Source organism: Squalius cephalus (assembly GCF_949319135.1).
Source record: "Squalius cephalus genome assembly, chromosome: 20".
In the NCBI taxonomy this organism is placed as follows: Eukaryota; Metazoa; Chordata; class Actinopteri; order Cypriniformes; family Leuciscidae; genus Squalius; species Squalius cephalus.
Window position 1 is genome coordinate 23,764,331 of NC_137141.1, and position 22,732 is coordinate 23,787,062.

Genomic DNA, 22,732 nt, shown 5'->3' on the forward strand with positions numbered 1-22,732 from the left:
ATGTGATGAAGCGAAGGCACCCTGACTTTGACCCAAGACAGAATATTCCTTTCATTACATTTAAAAAGGGCCTCAGCCCCTGGAGATCATAATGAAATCCTAATGGAATTGCAGGAAACTGTGCTTGTTGCTGCATACTGTATCGGGTGCAGCATTTGGCGGACGCATTAAACATATTGCGCATGTCTGGGGGTGAAATTAAATGAAAGAAGTGGTAGAAACGAGATGAAATGGTAGACTGGATAAATGTTATTGCTAGGATTAGTTATGAAAAGAAAAGTTATAATAATGGAAATTGAAATGTAAGCAGAAGTGAAGGAAGGTTTAGAAAGTGCTTTTATTCCAACCTAATTTGAAAAGTGCCCCTATTATGCTTTTTCAAATATTCCCTTTCATGCAGTGTGTAATATAGCTGTCTGTTAATGTAAACGGTCTGCGGCCAGTTGTAAAGTCGAAAGTGCGCGATAAAAAAAGTGATCATCTCTCAAAAGAAAGAATCGACTCTAAATGCATCCTTGCCGAATAAAAGTATTTTTTCAAAACTTTTAGACATTAGTAAAAAGACACACAGTGGTTTTGAAAACACATACTGTCTGAGTAGGTGCGAATTTGAAAGTACATTCTTTAAAGTATGAAAATGGGTAGTATGAATGAAATTCGGACAAACTACATCCGCCATGTTGTTACTGTCACATGACCACCAGCGTCAGTTACGTCACTTCACAAATCCTCTCCCATGGCTTTATGGGATAGTAAAGTGTCCATCAAACGTGCATTCTAGAATCTCAGCGAAATTAATAGGTCATCCGGGTACTGTATTGCCTACTGTTTTTTGAATACTTACAGAACTACTCTTTTGGGGAACTGTTTTTTTTTTGTATACTATGTACAGTTATACTCTACTCTATAGAGAAGTACTTGATTTCGGATACAATTTCTTTGGTCCAAAACCTAGCGAGCCACCTACTGGCACAGGCTCGATCCCGACACAGAGCCTGAAACAAATGGGTGGAAGAATGGGAAGTGGTCGAAAGTGGACCAGCTCAAAACGTTTTAGACCCCATTTACATTAGTATTTAGCGTCGTCCACTTGTGATCCAATCGACCAAAACTCATCTTAATAAAAGGTGTAAACAGGGCCAAAAAGTATTGTTAAAAGTAGTTTAGTGTAAATGTGTTATGTATTGTTATGCTTATTAATAGTATCATGCCTGTTAGCTTAGCAAATGCCAACGCTGTTGATGAGTCTCCTAAGCAGAGTGCAATTTGCTATGTAGCGCATTAAAACAGATCCATGATGGTTAATATGTTGCCTTAGAAGTTAGTAGCTGCCTATGTAGGTAGTAAGCACCATGGCCATGGCAGTTCATAGTTTTGGAAATGAACAAATTAATCTGCTCTTTCATGGCTAAAAGAGTTTTATAAATCTCTGTATTCATTTTGAAGTAGTCTCAATTTTTTTGTAATTATTTTAAAAAACACACAACAACAAATGTAAAAAAACCAACAAATAAATTAATCAACACTTGCTAACACAGAGTTTGTCACCACGGAGACTGCTAGCATCTCAACAGGAATTCAATATAGCATATGCTAATGCGAACAGTTGTTTTTTGGCTTTTACATGTAGACAAGTTCTCATCCAGTTACACACAAATGCAGCAGTTAACAAATTAATGAAATAATAATGGTATTACAATACACTAAACCCGGGGTTAGGGGAAAATGAATAATTCAAGCAAGTTTATGCAAATGCTGCCTTTGTTTGAAGTGGTAAGCATTTCTGTCCATGTTTCTTGGCACTAGCACACAACAAATAACAAAGAGAGAAAGAGAGAAAGAGAGGGTGTATTTACACACAGCAGGATCTAAGCTGCAAAGCTTGTTTGGTTACATTAACGCCCCTTAAATCCAACTTGTAAACCAGCCAAAAGACTGCAAGCTACCTAGCCCTCTTGAGTATCATGTCTGTTGAATTACAGGGATGTCTACGCTGAGGGTTTCAGTTTGCTTTGAAACACTTAAATCTACTTTGCCAACGTGTTAATAAGGTCTTGCTTGCTTTACATTTCTTACCGACACTAAATAAACAAGAATAATATTTAAAATGTTAGGTGAACAAGGGCACATTCATGAGGGGTTCAAACAATAATCTGACAGTCTTAATTGGCTCTTCCTTAGTAATCAGCTCTGGAATGACCTGGAAACCATGTGTATCAATGTTCTCATGCCATGAGAGTGTCACTGGAATAATGATGGATGCTCTAGGTGTGGCATTAATGGGAAGAAATACAGTAGCTTCTCACTAACAATCACAGCAAAGACCTCATTTGCACCTCATTGGTGAAAAGGCGGCATAAGGCACTACAGCCTGCCGACAGGAGGGTGGGACAGGATTGAGATGCACTTCACACACAAAGAAATATGCACACTCTCATCAGCATGTTTGGATTGTGTTCTTTTAAACTTTAAAAGCATTTTTTGATACACTAACGTTTTGTGGTCGGTAAGATTTAAAAAAATGTTGTTGAAAGAAGTCTCTTATGCTCACCAAGGCTGCATTTAATTGATCAAAATCAAAGTAAAAACAGTAATACTGTGAAAATACTGTGCTTTAATATATTTTAAAATATAAATAGTAATTTATTCCTGTCATACATTTTTTCTTTTCAGAGTTATTTAATGAATAGAAAGTAAAAAAACTAAAAACATTATTAATTTGAAAGAAAATTTTGCTGATTATGGTTTCAACATGTCACAGAAATGTTCTCTTATAATTGATTTAACTTTGTAATTGGACCTTAAATGTTACACAATAATCAGTATTTTTGTAAAATATTTGTAACATTTTTGTAAAATTATTTATTAAGTAAATTCATTAAGTTGAATTGTGCATAAAAAAAGTGAGTCGTGAATTCAGTAACGGCTCTGAACAATTCATTGACTGAGTGAAACTGATTCAAACTGCACATTTTTAAGCAAGTTTGAGATTGTTTTATTAATATTTTAAATATTACAATTATTATTGTACCTTTTTATTCTTTTCAACCATTTTAGCCCTTAAGTACAACGTAAACAAACTCTCTATATACCTGTACTGACGCGGGATCCAAAACCAGCACGTGAGGCGGCTGCAGGCCTGCAGGTCTTGAAGGTCTGGTGGTCACTTTCATCCACTCACTGCTATTGGATCCACCCAGCCTTGTGTGTGCCACAATGCGGTACTCGTAAGAGCTCCAGGGGCTGAGCGCGGCCGAGCTGTCTAGGTAAGTGAGAGTCTGGTTGGCCTGCAAGGTGGCCACAGTAGAGATTTGCTGTGTGCCAGTGGCTTTCCTCTCCACGGTGTAGCCCTCCAGCTCCCCGTTGACATGACGTGGTGGTGACCAGGACAAGACCACCGAGGTGGGTGTGTCGGAGTAAAGCTGCGGGGCAGGGACATCTTCTGGAGGGGCTGGAGGGGTGCGTATGGTATGGGACTCAGCAGATTGAACACAGCCGGCTGCTGTGCAGGCCTCCACCTGTATGGTGTACTGCTGATAGGGTGCAAGCTGAGAAACAGTGTGGCTGGTGCTGTTCCCTGGCACACTAGCAGTTAGCTGGTGATTTTGGTAGATATTATAATGGGTGATGATGCCGTTGGGCTGAGATGGAGGAGACCAGGAGACAAAAGCACTTCTAGGCTGGATGTCAGAGAGTACAGGTGGGTCAACCGATCCAGGTCCTGAAGAAAGAAGACAGTAATAAGAACTATTCAATCTGAATAAAATACACATGCACAGGAAGTTGAAGTAAATAACAAAAAAATCATTACTTTTCTTATTTTTTTAAATATGATCTAAAATGTATGTATTGAAGTAATACAAAACCCTTTATTTATGGATAATTTCTTTTTGTAAAATGCAATAAAATCAAGAATCTGGGATCTGTTAATTCTCTTGAACCTTTACTTAGCTGACAAATTTACAAAGTTAACAAACTTAATTGTATTTTTTGATTTTTTACATTTTGATTTTGATGGCTGCAGCAGTCCAAAAACGTTGGGACAGAGGCAAAATAAAAGTGAAAAGATAATAGAGTATCTAATATCCATCTATGAATTATATTCACTAATAATATTGCAATTAATTTAGCCTTTAAATGATTTGAACCAAAGGACTGATGAGTCTGGTTGATCTCCAAGATCTAGAGAAGCAGCTCCTCTCTGACAGCGCAGCATTGAGACTGACAGCACAAGGACATCGTCTGATTGGAGCAGCCTGATACCCCGGATTAAAATGTAGAACAGGGGGTTTGCAAATCAGCTCATTTGCCAAAGAGGACGGAGTCAGTCGCTGCATATCACAAGCAAATATGAAATTATATTTATGGATTTATTCGTTGGGGTTTTGTGGTTGAGGGATATCAGCCATGTGTGAGGCGTGCCTCTGAAGGGTCTGTAGTGAATTGAAGGAAATCACTTTAGTTTCCTGCCTGGTCATTTCTCTGAGTGGTTACAACAACAGCTGCCATGGCAGCACTAACATCAAGAAATCGTTCATGGATCTTCAGGCCCGGACAGCACGGTTCATTTTCATAATCACACATTCACACGCACACGTGCCAAAACACATGGCAACATCCTCTGTTAGGGTTCTGTCACTTCGGTCTGTTTATTCTTGGTTTGGTGACAGAGCTCTGACAATCCTTCTGTCTTGTTGTTGTGAGTGTGCGGTTACGATTTCACTCGGATTCCACGCACTCTCCTGTCTACGCGAGACGTTTTGTGTGCGGAGTGTGGTGTTCGGATCCCGGCACTTCGGTCTAGATTGGTTTCGGTTCTGTGTTTATGATATTTATGCTCTGTATGTTTGTCTTCTGTTGTGAGCGCATGGGATGAGCATTTCCTCATTCTCCATGTGTTCTGTGAGCGTGCGGTTTTGAGTTTGCTCAGGCTGTACGCTCTTCTGTCTGTGTGTGTTGTTCACATGGCTTATGAGTGTTCTTATTAGCTGCGTGTTCGTGTCTTGTTATGTTTGAGCACATAGCTTTTGATTGTGTTCGCTGGCCATGTGCTCATGTCTTTGTCATGTTTGGTGTGATTGTCTACTACAGGGATGGGCAACTTCGGTCCTGGAGGGCCACTGTCCTACAGAGTTTAGCTTCAACCCTAATCAAAGACACCTGAACAAGCTAATCAAGGTCCTCAGGATTACTAGAAAATTACAGGCAGGTGATTTTTTCAGGGTTGGAGCTAAGCTCTGTAGGACAGTGGCCCTCCAGGACCGAAGTTGCCCATCCCTGGTCTACTATCTATTGTCTTAACCCCACCAATCTTCTTATCTGATTTTTGGTTCATTTGTCCCACCTGTACTCCCTCTTTACCTGCCTTGTTTGCTCCACATTTATTCTCCTTGTGTTTTCAGTTCTGTGCTAGTTCGTCATCTAATGTTTCCTGTTGTACTCCTCGTGTCCAGCATTGCCAAACCTGGTCCTGCCTTGCCAGTCTTATTGCTGGTCTGTTTTCCCCCTACAGGGTAGTTTTTGTTTGTTTTGTTTTATTTTAAGATTGATAAAGCCCATCTCTCTGCATCACTGAGTCCTCGCCTCACCCCTTCATCCAACCCTGACATCCTCATACACTCCATCCCTCTCTCATATCTGATGGTTGGTGCCAGTCTCTCCTCGGCTATGACTGGTATGAAACAGACTAAAACACTTTTGTTTTGAACTTAATGTCAATGAAACAGAATATAAGTTGATTTTTAAAGGAATCTTCACAAGACATGATGTATAGAGTACTTGCAAACCCAAAACCCTAAAGGGAAAGTCAACCCCAAAATAGAAATTCTGTCATCATTTACTAACCCTCATGTTCTATACCTTTGTAACTATACCTTTTATATTTTCAAGAACGCTGGAGTCTAAACAACATCGGACCCCATTGACTTTCATTGTATAGACCGGGCAAGTTTGCAAGCAAGTTTTGTTTGTAGGCAAGTTTGGTCCTAGAGAGCCGTCGTCCTGCAGAGTTTAGCTCCAACCCTGAAAAAAAAAACCCTCACCTGTGTATGCTAAACTCTGCAGGAAAGCGACTCTCTAGGACCAAACTTGCCTACCCCTGGTATAGACAAAAAAAAAAAAAAACTTTCTTCTTTTGTGCTGATGCATTCTAAGCATCTTGACAATGGCAAATGCAGCATTTCATTTAAACACAACTGAGGCCTATAAAACCTAAGATTACCTGAACACCTTCTCTTGCTGCTTTGCAAGCACTGGCATTTCCTTCAGGAAATGCAAATCGAGAAAATACCATTTTGATGATTTGTCTTTATTTGCTATGTGGAGCATTGCTATTGGGTTTCAGAATAATGCTGATCCAAAATGTCACATTGGTTTATTGCACTATTTGTGCTCATTCTGTGAGGCCCGATATATGGATGCAGATTTACATTACAGTAATTTCTTATACCATTTTTCTGACAGAACTGTTAAGAAATCCCAGAAAAAAAAGACAAAAACTGAAGAATGATAAGTAAAAGAGTTCGAATATTTGGTAAAAAGAAAGCAGTTACAGGGGGAATATATGAGATGTGGTAATTGAAGTGAAGTTGTTTTGTTGAATTTTAAGCGTCTCCTGTCTGCTCGGGAGCCTGGGCTGTCTGATTGATATTTGGGGCCCTATGAAAGCTCATTTGAAGGTAATGTTTTCCTCCTCCATTTACATCCCACGGTAGCACGGTAATGGCGTACCGGCAAGGGCGTGTGGATCAAGGTGACTGGCTCTCTCTCAGCCGTGCTGAGCTGCTGATGTCTCCCCACAGATGGCCCACTTTCCACCTCCCATCACCATCACCTCCCAACTGACTCACTATGTATAGAGGAGACATAACCGGCTACATGTACTCTTTCTCTCCCCAAAGCTCAGAGGCCACCACAACAGGCATCAAGGTAATGACTTAAAAAAAAAAAAAATAATAATGAAAAATAAAGAGACATGACAGAGAGGAAGCACACAGATGGAGCAAATTCACTTCACAGTTGTACCACTTTTGCATGTTATTTAAGCGCAAAATCCTGCGTCTTATTCACTAACCACCAACAATTCCCTTAACCAGGTGCAAAATGCACTAAAACAGCTCTGCGATGTAAATTAGACTCATTTGTCTACACTGCAGTTTAAAAGTTTTTTTGGAAAGAAATGAATACCTTTATTCGGCAAGGATGTAAAGACATTTGTAACGCTATAAAATAAGTGCTGTTCTTTTGAACTTTCTATTCATCAAGGAATCCTAAAAAATACTAAACATCACAACTATTTTGAACAAAATTGAAAAAAAAAATAATAATAAGAAGAAATGCTTCTTGAGCACCAAATCACTATATTAGAATGATTTTGGAAGGACCACATGACAATTTAAAGTACACTTTACAATACATTAAAATAGGAAATCGTTATTATAAATTGTAATAATATTTCAATATTACTGTTCTACTGTTTTTTAAGCCTCAACCAAACATTCAGAACGGACCTGTTTGCCGCATACAAATTTTGTTCCGTTAACTGATCCGCAAATTCCTATAGCAAATCGGACAGTATAAAAGCACATCTTGTAGGTGCAGATAAACAGTCTCACTATTGTTTTATAAACCCAAGTGTGTTCAATATGTAGTACAAGTAAATGCACTGCATTATCTAAATAAACTGACCTTTTTAAAAATTTATCATAATAACTCAGATCACGAAATGATGTCGAGAAATAAAGGGGTTTAATTCCCATTAGTCATTCCTAACCCTAACTCAAGCCTCCTCCATTTGCGCTTCACACAGCCGGCCGCTGCTTATGATTCCGGCCCGGATTTCTCCATTCATCTAGTAGCTGTTATTTTTGGGGGTAATTTTTTACTGTGTCTGTGAAGGGGCCCTGCCGATTCCGCTCCCTCTCCCTCCTGATAAATAAACAATGCACAGATCTGACCTTTGGGTTAACAGGTTTTTATGCTTGCTCCACTCAGCACTCTAACTGATTCAATTACCACAAAGGTTCAGGAGCGTCCATGAATACTGAAAAAGCTCACGGCCGCCGCCGCCACCGCAAAACGCCCGCATAGGTGCTCGCCGGCAAATCCAATGTGGCTCTCAGGAGAAATTCCTTAATTGTAAATAATTTTACCACATGAGACAATCAAGTCACCTTGAACGTGAACCACCCCTCCTTACTTCATCCCCCGGCCTGCCTTCCTTCCTTCCTTCCTTCCTCGGCTCAGCTGCCCGGTCTTTCACTCTGCAGAGGCAAAGTGTTATTTAAGCTTTACTGGTCTGCGTTAAATTCCGCAATTTGAAGGGCTGTTAAGTTTTTCAATTGAAATTTCATTTAAGATGCAGGTGCTTTTGATTTTATTGATGCTTTACTGCTCTCAGGGTACAAGCAAGAACACAGTGCAATAACAGCAGTCGGCCTCAATCAGGCATCGGCAACAGCTGTAATCTCAGGACATTTGGAATACTTAGAGAGGCCTTTCCTAGGCCACTATAAATCGCTACAGCAGAAGGGAAAACAAGAGCGCGGGCCGCCAAGCCTTAAATCACATTTATAAGGATTTGGTTAGCATAATAATAACACAATCAAGTGACAAGGCAAGGAGGGGGGGACCGGGGAACGTGAAGGAAAGAGAGGATTATTTTTAGCATTGCAGAGGTCCTTGTGACAATATGATCGCTTTGAAGGTTAGCGTGGCTGATGTCAACTAGGACGGATGTCGGTGTGCTACTTTCAAGAAGCTGTTTAGCGAAAAGAAGATTGAAAGGAAAATGACAAAAAAAATCATAAATTCTTTCTGAAAGATTTCTTTTAGTTTTGAACTTGATGAAGTGTACACTATTGTACAGTAAGTTACTTATTTCAAGGTGATCTGCACAGCTGTGGTTGCTCTACCCACAACATTTTATGACTACACATGGGGTGAAAATTAATATCAAGCTGAAATAATAATAAAGGTTGGGGATGACTCTATTTAAAGTCACCCAATTTAAGAAATTAAAACATACTGTGTAAGGTTTCCATGCTCACATTAATTACTATTTACAAAATTAACCATATTACTGTAGAAAGAGTGATGTTAATCTGAAATAAATATCTTAAAATCTTGGGAAAGAACATAAATTAAAAGTTGGACTGTATATATACTTTTAATACATCAGATTTAATAGATAAAAGTCCCCTACAATTGTCCCTCTAAACCCTTTTATGTATATGTCATTCCATGCACACAAACCCATGCGCTTTAGCACAGGCAGAGAAGACAGAGAAAAGAGCTCTTCTACATGCCAAAGTTTATGTTCACAGAACCGCCTGTCAAGTCAAAGGGGTAAAAATTCATGGATGGAATTACATTAAAAAGATGGTTATAAAATCTTAATGGAATGATAAAAAGGAGAGGAATGAGGGCCTTTTGAATACTTAAAATGCTCATACATCTTCACTAAGGAGATTTCTAGTAGTTTTCTGACATACTGCAGCACAAAAAGACCAAAACAGACAGACCTAAGTGTTCCCACAGCTCCATCAGTAAGGCTCATGTACTCACCAAACCAGAAGCTTATAATATACCGGATAAAACCACCCCAAAGGGATGGTTCACCCTAAAATGAAAATAAAGTCATAATTTACTTACCCTGGTGTTGTTCTAATGCAATATGCCATTCTTTCTATTTTGGACCACAAAAAAAAAAAAAAATCCGCTGCCCAGCACTAATTATTTTATAAAAATCCTAACCTTGGTTGCACAACGTGTGCGTTCATGAGACTATTAGTGCTGCAGTTCACTCCAACTCGCCCAGAAAAAGCACACAAGATGTGAGAAATCAACATTAACAAAAACGCAGCATGAAAAACAATGCCTAGAAATCCCAAAAAAGTAGTCTGAAAAGAGTTGAGTTGAATATTACCGAACCGGAACTCAGTTTGTCAGATGACAGTCAGAATGACAGATGTGAATGTGATAACTGAATGCGATAACAACTTCTTGTGACGAGCACGACAAATATATTTTTACCTATTTAAATCCCAGAAGAGTGTTGACAATATATTTCTGCGCTACTTAATATTTCTGTGCGTGCGATCTGCACGTGATGCATTCATTTGTCATTTTAACTGTTGGCAACAGAGCGTAAAAGTGGACTTCAAAGATTTCTTATCCTGTTGCGCCATAAAGGCTGATTTATACTTCTGCGTCGGACCTACGCCGGAGCCTCTACGCTGTAGGCAACGCGTTGGTTTTCATTTATACTTCTGCGTCGTTGTCCGAGTTCACGCGCGCAGAGGGAGCATGTGAAACCCGAGGGAGCGGTCCTAGCAGACCAATCACAGCGCTTGCGTCCGCGTAGAGTTGACGCGTTGTTACATTTTTGAAGAGGTGCACGTCAGGGTACGCCGAAGGGTACGCGCGCTACACACAGCCTACGACGTAGCTACGACGTAAGTTCGACGCAGAAGTATAAATTAGGCTTAAGTTGACTATTCTGTGCAACACATAGAACTATTACAGTGATTTACTTTTATACTAAAAACAACCAAAGCTGTGGTAACAGAACATCAATGTTAAATCCAAATAAGATGGCAAAAGATAATTAAAATATTTAAATGTATTAATGAGACACTGTTTGTGATCTTATATAGGGCAGCTCGTGCACACAGGCTATAGTGCTGCTGTGAACATTTCACACAGAGGTGGAGAAATCCCTCTAGAAGGGATTTCTAAATTAGAGATGAAGATGTTCGGGCCGACTGGGACCCTATCAAAGAAGAAAAAGCTAAAGAAAACATGACATACGTTTCTCTCCTCCTATTTCACCTTGCCCATCCTCTCCTCTTCCTTTATCATGCGGCCGGACACATTATTTTGAAGAATCTCCTCATTCTTTCCTACTGTTAATTTAGTGCGGCTTTGCCGGGTACTATTTCATGTTGATGGGGCGGCTGATGATATGTGTGAGAGTGTTTATTAGCAGTGCCAGGAGCCACTAAAACTCGCGCTTTCCCCATAATCCTGCCGCAGAGAGCCGAATATGCCGCATCGAGGCTCTTCACAGCTCATTTCGGAAAAGAAATAAAGGGCTTTTCTCTTTAACAATAACAATCATTTCTCTCCTTCTTAGTAATGCCCACCTGTTCTCAAAGTCATCACCCCTGCCTCAAAGAAAGAGATGAGTAAATAGAGCTAGAGTGAAGGGCTCATTTCTGCTGCCAGATACATGCAGATGGAAAGTGAGGAGGAGGATGGTTTTGATTTATATAGCACGCTGATCAGGATTTGACATGTCGCTTACTTGGGATTAGGGTGACTTTTAGAAGAGCTGCTAATATGGTGCATGCTGGGTCATCGCAGTTTTGGCATATGGAAGGGTATATACATAAAAGTGTTTCAGTATTGCAATGTTCAACAAAATAAAGTACTAACTACACATTTAGCCTTCATGTTTCCAATTTCTGTTTTATACGTGAATACTGTATCAACAAACATCGGTGCCCTAAAAAGTATTGCATATTGATATTTTAAGAAAATATATTGAATAAATATATGTATTTAAATATGTTAATAATATTTATTAAATCATAATAAATACATATTTGAATAAAATTTATTTGCACAAATATTTACATACTGGAGTTTTTAAGTTACATTTACAAATGATTTTCAATTACTTAAATGCTCCAAAGTAAGTAACTTAAAAATCTCAAATACTTTTATTTAAATATTATAGGTGTATATACTACAGCCATTAAATACTATAGTTATATAGTTATTTATTTATCTATTATTTAATAAAATAATATATGAAATATATTTACTTAAATGTCTAAATATTTTTAGGACCAAGAACAATCCAACATATATTGAGTTTTAAAGGGGTCATATTATGGTTCTAAAAAGAACATAATTTTGTGTGTTTGGTTTAATGCAATGTGTTTACGCGGTTTTAGGTTAAAAAAAGTAATTATTTGACACATACTGTACATTATTGTTGCTCCTCTATGCCCCGTCTTTCTGAAACGCGTAGATTTTTTCAAAGCTCATCGTTCTGAAAAGCACGGCGTGCTCTGATTGGTCAGCAATCCAGTGCATTGTGATTGGCCCAAAAACCTTAAGCGTGTGACGGAAATGTGATGCCCCTAACCTTATTTGGAACATCAGCTCCCAAAGCAATTATGACAGGTGAAACTGTCATTTTCACTTTTGCCAGCGCAAAAAAGTAAGGTTTATTTCATTGGGGACATAATTACTGATTATAATGACTTTACTGTCTTTTTACGCGTAGAGTTGCTACAGGGGAGAGAACACTATGTAAACATAAAACCATGTCTGCATTTGAGATTGTAGAAACAACATACAAGCGTTACTCTATACTGCTCAAAACTCGCATTTGAATAGTCAGTAGCAAGTTCTTAAAATATGAAAACATACTTACAGGCTGTGTCCGTGAGTCAGAAGCGCCAGAAAGTACTTGCAAAGATGGAATTACCCTACTGTTTTTTAATTGTGTCCTCTTTTGGAAGGCCAAACTAAGTTATTTGGCTTTCGCAATGAAAAACACAGCGTCTCCAAGCCATGGCGGCGCCGGCAGCAACAATAGTGCAGCGAGAATAAAAGTTACGCCTTCTTTCTTTGCGTATAAATTTGGGTGGTATATGAAACTCTGCCCCCTCAGACTGATGTAGATTTGTGTTTGAGCGAAGCGTATGAGGAAGGTGTGGCTGAGCCTTAACTTTTATAAAGAATATCTCTTTCGGTTTGACACTTTGAGCTTTGTAACTCAGCAGATCTTATATTTGCACTAACAGCTAAATAACACACTAAAGAAAAAGGAAAACAAGAATACGCATCATGACCCCTTTACTAAAAACAGATGGCAAATATATGTACTGTATATTTCTCACTGATATCACTGTCACACTGACACTTTAGAGTACTTTATACAGTGATCACATATATCATAGATTAGGATATCCTTACACAATTTTTTTTTTTATCCAAAGCCACACAATCAAAGCATAAAAACAATATAAAAAAGAGTTGATCCATCCATCCAACCAAAAGCTGTTTTCATTCAACCCAGTTTAAACTACTACACATATTCTTGAGTGGTCAACAACGTATCTGATGCAGTATATTCAAGGCATACCATCACCTCTTTATGACATCCTCTTTGAGAATGATGCAACCTATGAAAGTCATGCTAAGCATCCATAAAGAATGCTAATTGCAAAGTGCAAGATCAAGTATACAGCCACATGGTGCAACACAAGTAGACCAAAGCAGAATCCAAGACAAGATACTGAACAAAAAGTCTCAATGAGGCTGTGAATGTTACTCAGCTCACGTAGTTCTGCCCTCAGATGGAGGGAAAACTCTTCCCAAAAGCAGAAGTTGTGAAGTGCTGCAGGGCATTGTGGGGAGGGGGGAGGGGGTTTTCTCTAAGCATGATAATGAAGAGGTGATGGTCCATAATACAGTGCAATCTGAGTGTATGCAAATACTGGCTCAGTAATTATAATGTATGTGCTAATAGGCTGAAGTATAATTAATTTATAACTTAGCAGAGAGTGTCTGTTATGATCCTTAATATGATTCTATTACAGTAATCAGTCCAAAATGACACCGGCAAGGTCATGTGGAAGAGGCGTACCTTTAACAAGAGATCTCTGCCCACTGGCCCTCTCTCTCAACACCTGCTCTTTTCTGTTGGACAAGCCTCACAGAGGAACCGCCTGACATGTGGTTAAACACAACACACTCTTTGTGTGCTTAATGATTTTCTGTTGTGTTTGTGAACATTGTGTGTGTGTGTCAGTTGTGGAACTCACTGTCTTGCGCAGTAAAAAGAGAGACCCATGGGCTGCTGGTTTCTCCGTGGCTGTTGGACACCAGCAGTCTGAAATGATACTCTGTAAAGGGTTCCAGTTCCTTCACCATGTGACTAAAGACGGTGGTCTCATTGTCCATTAACCTGAAGACAGAAATAAATGTACATGCGGAAACGCGTTACTCTAAACTTAACAGCGTTACATGGCATGTAACGATGATTAGTTGACATCCAGTAGAGGGGTTTGCATTCTGGAATCTTCATTTTCTTCGACTTTCAACAAAAGCAAGTTTTTTTCCCCAGAGTTGACATATTTCCTATTGCAATATAAAATTTGTGCAGGACATATCAAAGTCTCTTACGCTCACCAAGGCTGCATCCATTTGATAAAAAATACTGGAAAATATTGTGAAATTCTATTACAATTTATAATAACTGTTTTCTATTTTAATATATTTTAAAATGTACATTTTCCCCATGATGGCAAAGCTGAATTTTCAGCATCATTAATCCAGTCTTCAGTGTCACATGATCTTTCAGAAATTATTCGAACGCTGATTTGCTGCTGCTCAAGGAACATTTCTTATTATTATCAATGTTGAAAACTATTGTGTTGCTTAATATTTGAAACCATGATCTATGATTTTTTTTCAGCATTCTTTGATGACCACAAAGTTCAAAAGAAATATTTTGTAACATTATAAATGTCTTTAATGTCACTGTTGACCAATTTAATGGGTCCTTGATAAATAAAAGTTTAATAATAAAAAATATTTCATACTTTATTCCCATTCTAGAGGGCATCTGATTTATTTATATTAAAAAAAAAAAAACAAAAAAAAAAAAACTGTTGGATAAGCAATATTTAGCCTGTTTTCTCCATAAAGACTGCAATTCCAATACTGACTTAATAGGTCCTTTAAAATGCTTAATATATATTTTCCAATGATTAGTTAGCAAATAAAATCAAACGTAATCTTAGGATTGAATGTGCGCATCAACTTCTATGGTTAGAATATGTCATAATTCTGGAGAAAATACAAGCTGATATTTTTACTGAAATGAAATGAAAATAGATATAGTCACGCTGCATTAAATAGCTTACAAGTCTTGCTGATTGGAACAAATCTTTGCTGGTTTTTAAGAAGCGTCAACTTCCACAGAGCTTCACGATCAAATTTACCATGGAGTATAATAAATAAATCACATGAACAATGAAATACATTTCAAAAGAATCCCAGGAAATGAGGGTGATATATAATACATGCGCCTAGTCATTTATTTATTACAACAGAATGAGAATTCCCCTATTTCTGATTAAATTGCAATTTGTTGTCAGGGAGCATGTAATGCATATATATTAGATAAAACATTTGTTTCTTTCTTTTTTTCATAAGGACAGCCCTGGTCTAGGCCTATTATTTGATATTCCTGTACATCTGCTCTACAACAAACTAACTGCTGCTTTCTTCTCTTTCGATCAAATGTATCCCGCATGTCTCCAGATTCACTGTCTTAGATCATTTTGTATTTTCAGCACAGAATGTACTATTGTTCACTGATGATTGCACTAGTGTAGAAAAGTAAATGTGTACACAGTAAAAGGTCTTGATTGCTTTGTTGAGCGGAGCTTACTGGTGAAGTTGTGGGTAAGCTGAAGTTCTCATCTGGAGCCGATAGCGCAGGGGTCCGGGAGCGTTGTGGCGCGCTGGAGCAGCCCAGGACACCTGCAGCGAGGTGGGGGTGGCAGCTGCCAGCCTGGGGGGCAGAAGGCCATCTGGAGCTGTATGTGGAGAGGATGCAGAGGTGAAGTGGAGCAGAGAAAAGACCTGCACGGTGCAGCATATGCCGAAGAACATGGGTAGAAACACTGCTGGGAATGGGAGCGTTTTAGGGGTGAGCTTAATGTATATATACTACAACACATGCTGGACAACAAACACTCGCAATGGGGCACACTGTGTTTATGGAGGACCTAATGTACACCCTGAGGGGTTCTATGAAAGGGTTTTAAAGGGAAAAAATGGTTTTCAATTAGTTGCCGACATTATATTTTAGCTATGTTACAAATACATTAGATTTATCTGAACTTGTGGTTTAATCATCAAAAGTTAAAACATAAAATATCAAAAAAGCATCAATATTACTGATATAGAAACACAATTTTCAATGACTCATAGATGTCAACATACACTACCGTTCAAAAGATCCAGAATATATATATATTTCCCCCGAGAAAAATACGGAGCAACACAAAGTGCTTTCAACACTGAAAAATAAGAAATCTTTCTTGACCAAATTATCATATTAGAACTATTTCTGGAGGATCATGTGACGCTGGACAAAGTGCAAGACTGGAGTAATGGCTGCTGATAATTTGTCATGTCTGTTTAGGTTTTATTCATGTTCATTGTTCATTTTGTAATTTAGTTTTGTCATGTGATTCCCTGTTCCCCTCATGTTATCCCCCGCTTCATGTGTCATGTTCTGATTGGTTCATTGTTCTAATATCTTGTTAGCAGTCTTGCCATTTCATTGGTTTATATTCATTAGTTCCATCTTGTCATTGGTTGGTTTGGTCATGTGTTCCCCATAGTTTTGTATTTAGCCCTCAGGTTAGCCATGTTGGTGTGTTGTGTATTGTTTGTGCCCACCTGCTGCCAGTCTCATGCCTTTTCAAGTCATGGTCTTGTCTTGTTTTGTTTAGTTTAGTTTGTATTTAATAAACTGCACTTGGGTTTGTACGACTCACCTCCAGTGGATAACCACTTTTACAGGTTTGGAATGACATGAGGGCGAGTAATTAACAACATAATTTACCTTTTAAATTGTAATAATATTTCACAAAATAACAATTGTTACTGTATTTTGGTCAAATTAATGCAGCCCTGGTAAGCATAAGAATTTGTTTTTGTTTTTTTACATTTTAAAAATCTAACTAACCCCAAATGTTTGAATGGTAGTATATAGGTTGCTGAAAGAAAGGGCAATGTATTTTATAAAGACTGTGCTTAATTTATTTTTTTAAATCTGAAATTTATATACATTCTTTTCAGATAGTACAAGTACAGTGCATTCCTTTTTTTGCTTAAATGATTTAATATTCTGCCAATGAGAGAGAGAGAGAGAGAGAGAGAGAGAGAGAGAGAGAGAGAGAGAGAGAGAGAGAGAGAGAGAGAGACAGACAAAGAGAGTGGATAGAGAATTCCTCTGTTTTTAAAGAGAGCGAGTCAAGAGACGGGCGGAGAATGTGAATGGCACTTGTCTAATGGTGCGGTCAGCTCTCTGCGCCTCTGATTTACAAGGACTTCCTGGCCCCTTCTGAGCCTCCTCGCCTCGCTTCTAGCCCAACGCACCATCAACCCTGTGGATAATACTGCGGCTTCTATTTACTGCGAGAGTCATCCGTCCTCAACACAATCTCTGTGGCCAGGGCACTTACACACATATCCCCATACACACATATTCAAATAACATCTGTGAGTTACACAATATGAATACTTTACATCAAGAATTAATACCATATTTTTCTATATTTGACGAAACTCTTGATTGAAAAAATGTTGGTCAAATGTAATTTAATTTATAATATAATATAATATAATATAATATAATATAATATAATATAATATTTATATAATATAATATAATATAATATAATATTTTAAAATAAACAAATAAAATACAAAAATATACAAATAAATGTATAATAATAAATAATGTTTGACCAAAGTGTAACTGCATTTCAACATAGATCTCATGATTTGCAAATGTCTTATATTATCCACAAGTCATTGAGACTATATTACAAAATTGCCTGGAAGCACATGAAAACATCTCAGCCATCACAAAAGAAAACAACTTGATTCTGGGTCTTGTCTCAGTGCTTAGGGAGGACTCCAGGCAAAAATCATCTATTCTGAGGAGCAATCTAGTCAGAATCAGCCTCAATAATACAGCACTCCAATGCTTCAAGTGAAGTCCTTTCCCTAAGTGAAGTCTCATTCTCAATCAACCCTCCTCTTGTCCAGCAACGAGAACTCAATAACTGTTGATTACTTAAGTCATTTTGGCCACACTGAAATAGAATCGCCTTGATGGAATACAAATTAGAATTGAATACGCCCGCAATGGCCAAAGCTAAAACAAACAAACAAACAAAGGGGTTATGAGGGTGAGACTAAATTCCTGGTTCCGTGGTCTCTGGTGTACAGAGAACGAACTAAATGAGATCAACTCATTGACATTAAAGCAAGAAAAAAAGATGTTAATACTTTGATTGATGAGCGATGGAACTGCCAATTATGTCAATAAAGAGTATGGATATGCCAAGCTGCTGTGGGACTTTCAAATGCTTGACGTACCCATGCGTCATTTAGGAGGACAGGGTGACAGCCTGATTGAATGGAGAAGGTAGAGACGATGCGGATGTCTGAACCAAACCCTACATAGGCTTGCATGTGAGAGCGGGGACGTGGCTCGGGCTCAGCGGGGGTCAGATCATCACTCAAATCAGTGGTCCAAAATTAGTTTTACTGCCAAGCTGCAATTTTCATAATGTCCATGTGCTAGTATTAGGCAAGAAAAAGCTCGACAGAGGGATGCTGCTGCTCTGAGAAGAGTGGATAGGGCTTTGCTAGATGGACTTGGGGATGAAAGCCATTTCACTCTTTTCCTCCATCTGCCTTTGCTGCTATGGCTTTTGGGCAGGAATAAACAGTGCATAGCCCAGCCAACCAGTCATAAACATAATGATGATGATGAGCATATGGACAGGTCTGGACCATGTCCCTACAGATTGCCGCAGCTCAGAGATGCCAATACTACTTTACATAGTTTGGACCTGAAAACCAACACACACACACATAGTCTAAAAGAGCACCGATGATGACTGAATTTATCAAGAGACCACCAACTGCACACAAATATTCGATCATATTTGTTATGTTCTACCTTATAACATGATATATGTAAGAAGCATACTTCTGCATTAAAAAAGGCTTTCTGTAGATTCAGAAATGGTATTATAGGGCTAGATGTTACAATACAAAAGGCCTATCTGCACTGTCAGGGTCCTTGCTGGCATGGTGTAGGACTAGTCTACGAAAAACAATGGCACAATAAGGATATCAACTTTAAATTGCGATTATCAAATCAAAGGCTGTGAATTAAAGAAGCATATAGTCCGTTGCGCTGCATTTTAGAGTGAAGAGTGGCACTGTGTTCATAGAGTCTTTGTTCTTTGTGTCTGAATGTCTCAGCAGTGGCAATATGGGACATTTTCATATGAAATGAAAGTGATCATTAAAATGTAGCACTGTAAATAAGTGTATAAATCAACAAAAAGCACAACAGTGGCAGATCAAAGCTGGAAATGCAATGGTTACGTATCGTTACTCATTTCTACGTGGGCACAGAAAAAAATCTTGGAAAAAAAGGTTTCATACAGTGTATGCTTGCGTATGCCCTCGACTACTGTACCAAAAAATACAGGCATTAACCTGTATGTTCTGCACACTGAGGAATAAACAATGTGTTCAAAGCATTTGATTTCTTCCCTAAAGTTTGTATAGAGAGAAAAGAGAGAGACAGTGCTTCTCTTCTAACGAGAGTAAGACACCTATTGACAAAAGAGTTAATTCCTCACAGCCTTATTTCATCAAACAGTCGGCATGAAGCTTCCTTTGTTTCACCTCCCTCCTTCCTCAGGTATATCAAAAGTGTCACTAATCATTTTAAACTATGCACTTTTATGTTTCGTCTGTATCCTAAGCCTTCTACTCCGTCTGTTCTTTGATATAACAAGGACAGTTTGAGACAAGGCTTCAGTTCAGCTCAGACAAACCAAAAGATCTACTGAAAGAAGTGGAGGGAAAAGTGTGGTATTTAAAATTTATACTTATGTCTTTGTGTTGAACTTGAACAATTTCGCAGAACTTTAACTTGGGTGTGCTGACGTTTTTTTAACGGGGCCGTCTGAGAGCGATTGGTCTGTATTTAAAGGCTGGGCATTAACATGGAGTGGCGTTTACAGGTCAGCTTCATCATCTGAGAACATGCAAGGCCATGTCCCATTCCACCGAATCAATCCTCAATCCATACGCACTCCTCTGGGAATGAGTGCTCCGTTCACCTCCGTGAGAGATGAGACAATGGCAGAGCTCTAGGGTTTCAAACGCTGATGTTTGTTCATGAAACGTGTCCGAGCAACTTCATTTTCTTTTCCCTACAGGAAAATGATTCTCCTTTCAGGTACAGACAGAATAATAATTGTCATAGAACGTTTAAGCAAAGCAGGTTATCAGGCCGAAAGGCATTTCTCGCCAGTCTTTTTGATGTGTGTGTGTGTTTCTGTGGATTCACGGGTCCTGGCTAGGGAATTTGCAGCTGTCTGGCCAAAACATAAGGGTCACATTAATTTTACATACGAGACAAATGAGATACAAGTTAATGTCCGACGATCCCTCAGCTAAAACAGGTATAGGAGTGGTGGAGTAGCAAGAGCTTTAACTGAAATTCAGGAAGCTTAAAATAATATAATATCATATCATATCATATCATATATCATATCATATTCTGACAGCTACAGTGATTGTCCGATGATCCCTCAGCTAAAACAGGCATGAGAGTGGTAGGGTAACGAGGGAAAGATCTGAAATAGAATTCAGGAAGCTATTAATTATTATAAAATTATTTATTTAATTACTTTTAACATTTATTTTATATGGGAAAATCAGTCAATAGGATGAAATCACTTTGCGCCTAGTTATGACACGGGGTAAGAGTGTAAAGGAGTAAGAGGGAGAGAAACAAGAAAGTGATTCAAACATGAAATGTTTGCACTGAATATCCACTCTCATCTGAAGAAACACGTGTCCATTGACCCCCTCTTTTCTAACCATTCCTTTTCACTGAACACAATGGGGGTTGGGAAGGCAGAAATCACTAAATTGTCTTTTTTTATCTCCTCCATGGTAATTTACCTTTCCCTTAAACACATATAACCCAGTGCATGTCACATGCCTCCCAACAGCCATTCTCTGTATAAATCAGCTTAATAAGTTCTCACATCATTAAGTAAAAGGAAGGATGGACCAAGGCCTATTTAACCAATGAGTTGTTACCTTTCATTTGCCTGAGAAGGTCGTAAAAAAGAACATTCTGGAGCCATAAGAGTCATAATTAAAATCAACAACAATTTAACAGTGGGAAAGTGTGGCTCCTTAGTGTGGCAATAAACTTATAGTGGCTACTCTTGTGTGCATACGCTCTTATCTGCCATTGCCATAGACAGGAAATGACATGTCTTTAGATCACCAGCAGCGGGCATTGTTCTCTGTCAGCCAGCAGATGTCCAATGTCTCCCTGCCGGCCCCGTACAAAGCCGCGTTACGGGGCCCAGTAGATTCAGCCTGATCAAACAGCTCGCTCTCTGCCTGTGTGGAGGCATGTGATTAAACATTAGTGCAGAGAGCCTGTAGCTCTGCGTCAAACATGAACCAGGGCTGAAGTTTACAGACTGTCTGTTAATGAAGAACATGACAATATTATGGAAACATAGTGTTTTTATGCTCTATGCCTTCAAAATTGCATATGCGAAAATACTAATTTTACTGATGAAGATATGTTTTGGAAGGAAAAATTCAATATCAGCTGATTGCATCATTTTGGTTTGTGTACAAAATCCCAGCGAGTTACCGCATATTGATTTACAACTAACTGCACTAATCATTTTCTTGTCAGCTTTCTGGCAGATGTTGACGTTTCAGCCAGTGGAGTTTATGAGTTTTCTGAGGATCATTTAGATTCCATAACTTCCAACCGACTCCTATTTCATATTTCATAATCTAATAATTTCACTTTTTTTCACCTATGAAAAAAAGAAAAGAGACAAGGTGCAACACTTGCCACATATATGGCACATACTGTATGCTACAGATATGCTGAGCCGTGATGCTCTTACAAGTGAGACAGTTTCAAGTCTGGCCTGCAACATGTCCTGATCCCACTTCCGCTTTCTCGAAGTATTTTTCGCCGTGTCAGTCTCTACTATTATTATTCAATAAAGCACCACAAATAAATAAAATAATTAAACAAAAATGATCAATTAAATTAAAATAATTAATCGTTAAATATATAATTAAATAAATAAACAAACAAAATGTTCCTGATGAAATTTATACTTTGAATATTAGTAATACAAGTAACTTTGGATAAAAGTATCTGCAAAATAATATAAAATAATAAAAAAATAAATGAATAAAAAAAATCCTAACATGACAAAAAAGAAATTTCTTAGATTTTGTGTTTGGAACCAGTGGTTTCTACAATAACAATCCTTTTTTTGTGTATAACAAATGTAAATGTTGTTCTATTACAGAAAGCTGTGTTTGGTACTGACCTCCTGGTGGGAGAGAGACACTGGTGGGAGAGCTCTCTACACAGCCCTGACTGTTGCAGGCCTTCACCAGCACAGTGTAATTAGAATATGGCAGAAGTCCTCCTATGGAAACCCACTGGCCTTCTTTACCAATGCTGAGCAGCTCTCTCGTCTCTGTCTCTGGTGTTTCGAAACTGCTGAAGTTCTGACCTGGAACACACAGAGACACAATTTAACATCCACAAAGCCCCATCAAAGGATCAGAGCCACGCTGACCTGTGGACAACTTCAGGAACTTGGATGATGATCACTTTGCCAATAAGCTCCTAAATACAGATCCAATTTTCTTGGATCATTGACAGTGAGGTGTCAACATGATACATGGGTATTTTGGTTCACAGATCAAACTTATGTTATAAATTAGAGGATTGTTAATATTTCTTTAAAAAAAAAAAAAAAAAAAAAAAAACTTTTAAGCACACTGACCCTTTTTAAACAGAGGATGCTGGACA

The 22,732-nt window shown here is 38.4% G+C and overlaps 1 protein-coding gene across 1 annotated transcript in view; it reads right to left on the bottom strand.

Moving 5' to 3' along the window:
- The window catches only part of ush2a (Usher syndrome 2A (autosomal recessive, mild)), a 210,294-nt gene that overhangs the window by 84,264 nt on the left and 103,298 nt on the right, over positions 1-22,732 (bottom strand). The window contains exons 38-41 of the mRNA XM_079853829.1: positions 22,242-22,430; positions 15,476-15,623; positions 13,842-13,984; positions 3,093-3,721 (exon numbers count right to left, since the gene is read on the bottom strand). Coding sequence (XP_079709955.1) covers positions 3,093-3,721; positions 13,842-13,984; positions 15,476-15,623; positions 22,242-22,430 — 1,109 coding nt within the window. The remainder of the gene's footprint in view (positions 1-3,092; positions 3,722-13,841; positions 13,985-15,475; positions 15,624-22,241; positions 22,431-22,732) is intronic.